Source organism: Scophthalmus maximus, chromosome 22, assembly GCF_022379125.1.
Source record: "Scophthalmus maximus strain ysfricsl-2021 chromosome 22, ASM2237912v1, whole genome shotgun sequence".
Classification (NCBI taxonomy): Eukaryota; Metazoa; Chordata; class Actinopteri; order Pleuronectiformes; family Scophthalmidae; genus Scophthalmus; species Scophthalmus maximus.
In genome coordinates, this window is record NC_061536.1 from 6,906,849 (window position 1) to 6,912,848 (window position 6,000).

Below are 6,000 nucleotides of genomic sequence, written 5' to 3' on the forward strand. Positions count from 1 at the left end.
TACTCATTATGCTGATAGATGAAATCCTGTGAGATCCACCATCCCCCTGAGCATTCATTGTTTCTCATTGCCCTCTCCCCCACCTTGATTACTGGACATGTAGTACAACTACTTGTGTACTGTACAAGTGTGTGTGTGGGGTGTGTGCGCGTATAGGAAATGCTTTCGCCTCTCAGGAGCCGCGAGTCTAAATTTAGCGCCCCATGCCTCCAATGTCTAACTGTCACAGGCTGGGTCAGACTGTCGGCCTTTCAGGAAAGAGATTTGAAGCATGTTGGAGTCAGGATAAAGTTCTACGGGCCTTGGGGCGTGCTGAACTGTGGACAACACTTTTGTGCCGTCACATGCCCCGAAAACAGGGTGGCTATAAATACACAGCTCAAGGAAGTGCAAACATAGAAGTAGTGTTTTACAGAACGGGCTGATGGGTTGATTTAGTGAGAAAACAAATCATATCTGACCACTGTTCAGTTAACTGAGAAAATATATCAAAATGCTGGCTAAGAGATAAAAGCACACCCACTTGGTTTCACTCTGAAAATCAAATTTGATAAGCTTCCCCTTGAAAAAAATTGCAAAATGGCCGTTTTTTGAGGCTACACCCTCTTCCTCCATCAAACGCAGACGCCTGCTTATTTCACGGAAACAATTCGTCGCATAATCAAATTTGACTCAAGTGCTAACACAGTCAAAATTCAAATTGCGTTTCCATTTCCGACCTGTTTTCGATACGCCGACAGGCTCTTTGACCTTTTTCATCTGCAGGAGTGCAGGAAGCAGCAGTAGCCCGGGACCATTTTGTATCCTCCTTGTCTATTTGATTATGAGATGTGTCTGTTTGATGGTCTATTTGGAGAGCAGCACCTCCTTTATTGACTTAGTGCCTGACAGACCCCCCCACCCCCCAACTGTCATAATGCTGTTCTGTGACAGCGCTTGTCAGATTGTTTCTGGAAGGTGCCACAATCAGTTTCTCCCCGAGTTTACAATAATGAGCTGTGTGTCATTGTGAAAGTACAGGAGCCATGAGGAGCGAATCACAATGGCGAAACACAAAACACCACGGCAAATAATAAAAAAACCACAAAAACATTTAAGAAAACAGAAACAGCAAATCACAAAATACAAAAAACACAATGCAACGACAATCACACAACTCTTTTTTCTTATTGTGAGATGTCGCCTTATTTGTAATTGTGTCCTGTGATTTGCCGTCCTGTTTTCTCATTTGTCATTGTGTTTTGTGATTTGTTTTCTTACTGGTCGTTGTGATTTGCAATTCCCGGCCACCGTACAAAAGAGAGGCTCCTGTTAACGTACCTGCCCTGTGTTGCATTTAAAGAATTTTAACGCAAACCTCTTGATAACCAAGATTAGAAAACAGATTTCAACACTCGGACTAATGAACAGGAATAAAGATTATATCTAAAATCATCTTTATTCTCACAGATGCTCAAATAAAACCCCCAGCTTCTTTTTCTTCTTTTCTTATTGAATCAGCTTTCGCTCGTCGATCCTCTGGCGCCCTCTCGTGGCGCCGCACGAGCGGCGCCGCCACACGAGCGCCATTAGATCTCCGTCGAGGTCAGAGGTCGCTGCGGGGGGGAAGGACAACAACAAAAAAAAGATGGCCGCCCCCAGCAAAGCGACCGTGGTGCTGAAGGCTGTGAAGAAAATCACGCTCCGCTTCTGTCCGTTCGAGTCCAACGCGCAGTCCACGAGGTAAGAGACCGGTCGTGTCGCAGCGACGCCTCTTCTTCTTCTTCTTCTTCTTCTTCTTCTTCTTCTTCTTTTTGCGGTTTCGAAGTAGATCCGCGGCCGTTAGGTGGACGACAGCAGCCTCCACCCCGGGATGCTGCTGGTGTGTCGACGCTCCCGAGTGACCTGACTGGAGCGAGACATGCGGTTATGGGTAGATGTGTGGACCGTGAAGTGACTGCGGTCGCCTCCCGCGTGTCGAGCCGCGTGTCGAGCCGCGTCACCGTGCACACCAGTCGGCACCGGCTCGGCGAGGCCCAGTCCTATCCGATCTTGAGTGGACACCGACCGATATGGATTTCCGGGGGCCGATGCCGATGCCGATGTCCGGGAGCACGATATCCTCGATACCAATACATCGGCCGTTGCTGCACCTTAGCTATCGAAATGAAAGATTGTTTTTGTTTGCAGACCTGTGGTGCTCCTGTGTTATTGATGTGGGACACATTAAGCGCTGCAACAGTTAATGGAGTGATCGATTAGTAATCGCTACTAAATTAATCGCCAACTATTTTGATAATCGATTAATCGGTTCAAGTCCCAATTGGCAGATTTCAGCTTCTTAAATGTGAATAGTTCCTGGTTTCTTTGCTCTTCTGTGACAGTGAACCAAATATGTTTGGTGTGTGCACAAAGCAAAACAACATGTTGAATTTTGGAAACATTTTTCACCATTTTATTGACCAAACAACTACTCGATTAATCGAGGAATTAATCGACAGATTCATCGACAATGGACATAACTGTTAGTCGCAGCCCTAGACACGTTTGAACTACTTTGAATACAGCTTGGTAGCTGCAAATACCGGAAAGTCATCTTATTTGTTTCGTATCAAATCTTAACTCAACAACTAATTAAGTAACTAATAACCACATCTGTGACATACATTAGCGAAAAGTAGAATATTTACTTTGGAAATAAAAGTCATTACGAGAGATAATTAGCAATGCTGTCTGCGTATATAAGTCGGACAGTGCTTACAAGGAGAATGAGAACTGAACAAATATAAAACATAAGAAAAACAAGAGCTCTCTGAGAGCGCAGACCAATCCCCCACCTGTATGACGTTTCTGGATTCCTGGATCCAAATTTATTGACATGTCACCATGACGGAGACATATATAAACATAAAGTTTCATGCAAGTGGGTCCATAATGTTTTGAGTAATCCTGCTACAAACCGTACAAATCACATAACCTCCTTGGCAGACGTATAAATATATGTACAGGTGTAACTTATGAAAACGGTGAGATAGCGTATTTGGTTTAAGAGTGTGTGTGTGTGTGTGTGTGTGTGTGTGTGTGTGTGTGTGTGTGTGTGTGTGTGTGTGTGTGTGTGTGTGTGTGTGTGTGTGTGTGTGTGTGTGTGTGTGTGTGTGTGTGTGTGTGTGTGTGTGTGTGTGTGTGTACACTGCTGAGGTCCAGACAGTCAGTGTCCAGCAGTGTTCACTCCGGGGTTGAAGCTGTTGCTTTTGAGTCCATTTTGAAAGGAGCAGAAAATGGAGTTACCTTCTTTTTGCTCCACAGAGAGTTTCTGTGCATGGTGGGCTCAGAGAAGGTCCGGGCTACCAACATGAACTGTGAGGTGATATCCATGGTGAAACATGACAAGTCTGAGCCGGTCGTGGATATCACTTATGGTAAGTGTCATGTGACCACCACCGTGTGGCAGAAGATATTTCCCCGTGAGACTTTACTTTATAATACTTTAATTTCACTACTCAGTCATACGCTGGAGAGTATTTAGTAATTATCAAAGAGAGGTTGGTGTTTATATAACCTTGAATTGAAGCAGATGTTTTGAGACGTCTGGGCTAGAGCTGCAACAGTTAATCGACTAATCGATTGCGAAATTAATCGCCAACTATTTTGATAATAGATTAATCGGTTCAATTAGTTTTTATGGGGGGGAAATCCAAATCTCTGATTTCAGCTTCTTAAATGTGAATATTTCCTGGTTTCTTTGCTCCTCTGCGACAGTAAAACTAAATATGTTTGGTGTGTCCCATTTTCTGACATTTTACGGACCAAACAACTAATTGATTAATCAAGAAAATAATCGACAGATGAATCGATTATGAAAATAATGGTTAGTTGCAGCCCTAGTCTGGGCTGAAAGACGGAGAGAGTCAGAAATGGACAAGTAAAGGAAAGTGCTCAAATTACACTGTCTTGCATTCAATTTCCCTCTCATAAATGAGTTATTGAGCAGAAAATCTTTGTTCTGTCAATCACATTAACATAAATTTAAAATTGGCAGACCTTTGAATTGAGCTGGACGACATCATAGTGACCTGTTTTATTTTTGGATCGTTGTTGGTCCACGTCGGCTCGTTTTGCTCCTTGCGACATGCTGAAAGGAAAATCTGTTAGAGTAAATAGTGTGGTGCAACAATACGTGGCGTGCTGGAGTGTGTAATCGGCAATAGGGATGAACCTTGCTTGTCCATCAAGGTTCATGAAGTCATACTCTATGACTCATTACACATTAAAGTATCACTCCCCAAGTACTTCTACCCGAAGCAGAAATATCCGCCGTAGGTCCGCAGAACATTGTTTAGAAGAAGCCGAGTGTGTCACATGACTGTTGCTCTCCTCGCCCACTCGGGTCAGTCGTCTCAACTGTGTCTCTGTCCTTCTTCTTCACTGCAGTGGACGGAGAGAGGCTGGTGATGAAGGGGGCAAATTTGAGCAGCAGAGAGATGCTGAGTTCGTTTCAGTCGCGGTGCATCGCCAAGGACCCGCAGGCAAAAGCTGCGGCAAAGAAGTGATGGTGTGTGTCGTTGGAAGTGTGTTTATAATAAAAAAATATATCAGATTTAAAGGTGGAGGTTCTTTTCTTTTTTTTAAATCGACCTTTGATTCGCTGAAGCTACTATTGCATTGATTGTGATCTGATCGATCCAAATGTCCCTACTGTCAACATGAACTTCACCACAGTCAAACTTAAAAAACGCCGGAACAAACAGAAGCACAGAGGGAAATGGTTTGGACGTCCCCGTATCTTGGTGAGACATCAATTGAAAATGCGTTGAAGTACATGCTGCGATCAGGGTCACAGGGGTCTCCTTGCATAATCTGCCATTTTTCTGGTAAAAGACGGTATGCCAGCCTTTTTAGAGAACATTATGCAAGACTCAACCTTTAGCACAGCAGGACGAAATGTCATCTGGCACAGAGTTGTGTTTAGATGCAGCTTCACTGCAAAAGGAACTGAACTATTGTCCTCTGCTTGTTTCCATCTGTTATATTAACATCTGTGAGTTTTTTCGTTTTTTCCCCCCCATGGATGCATTTTTTTTTGTGCTTTTTTGTTTAGCTTTTTACAAACACTGAAGCTTGTTTGTGATACTGTTTACTGTTCCCATTCTAAACCAAATCACTTAAGGGTACTTCATCGGGAGGTGTTAGCAATTTGACTTGCGTGTATAGAGGAAGATATTAAACCCCTAATGCATTTTAACCAATTGTCTTGTTTATTAAATTGCGTGTTAATGCTTTGTAGAGCAGTTGCAAGACATGTTGGTCGCCCAGAGTTGACGAAAAGTGCTGTACAATAAAACAAAAAGGGTTACAGATCAAAAACCATAGGATAAAATCAAATGGAATAAAAACCGAGAATTAAAAGGAACAACAACTGAGGGCAGTCAAAAGCTTGAGAAAACGTGTGGGTCTTCAGTTTAACCTCATGGAGGGAGAACACTTAATTTTCAAAGATAAATTGTTCAAATAAGAGAATTAAAAAAAAGGCACATTTGTAGAAATAAGTGGTTAAACAATGAGTCAAATGGATTTTGTAAAATCTGGCAACTCAAGTGCGTTTGATGGCTTATAACTCATCAATACTCAATAAAACATTAGTAACTTTCTATATACAGTATATATATCTATATATAGATATATATACTAATGTTACTATTAGTACATGAGGCTTTGAGTGAGCCACCGACTTATAGGATAAATGGTTGATGCATGTCAACAAGAAAACGGGTTTTGTTTTGGTGGAAAGGTTCAAATGAAAATATGTAGAACTCATTGAAGTGACAGATGCACATTTATCTCAGAACGTCATCTGAGATCCATGAGGATGTCACAGCTTTTGGGGAAACAATCAATGAAAAAAAAACCAACCTTCGACGAGACGAGTCCATGGCGTGACGTGTCAGGCTGCGATTGGCTGCCCCCCCCCGCAGCGCCGCTGGCCGCTGGCCGTCGGGCCGGCCCTTTTAAAAAGCGGCCCGG

General features: G+C 42.9%; 1 protein-coding gene across 1 annotated transcript; it reads left to right on the forward strand.

Annotated features, from left to right (window-relative positions):
- The first annotated feature begins 1,457 nt into the window (after positions 1–1,457).
- mrpl53 (mitochondrial ribosomal protein L53) lies at positions 1,458–4,582 on the forward strand. The gene is made up of 3 exons (XM_035620529.2): positions 1,458–1,722; positions 3,286–3,398; positions 4,411–4,582. Exons 1-3 carry the CDS (start codon positions 1,628–1,630, stop codon positions 4,527–4,529), a joined length of 327 nt encoding a protein of 108 aa, XP_035476422.1. The 5' UTR covers positions 1,458–1,627; the 3' UTR covers positions 4,530–4,582.
- The last annotated feature ends 1,418 nt before the right edge of the window (positions 4,583–6,000 follow it).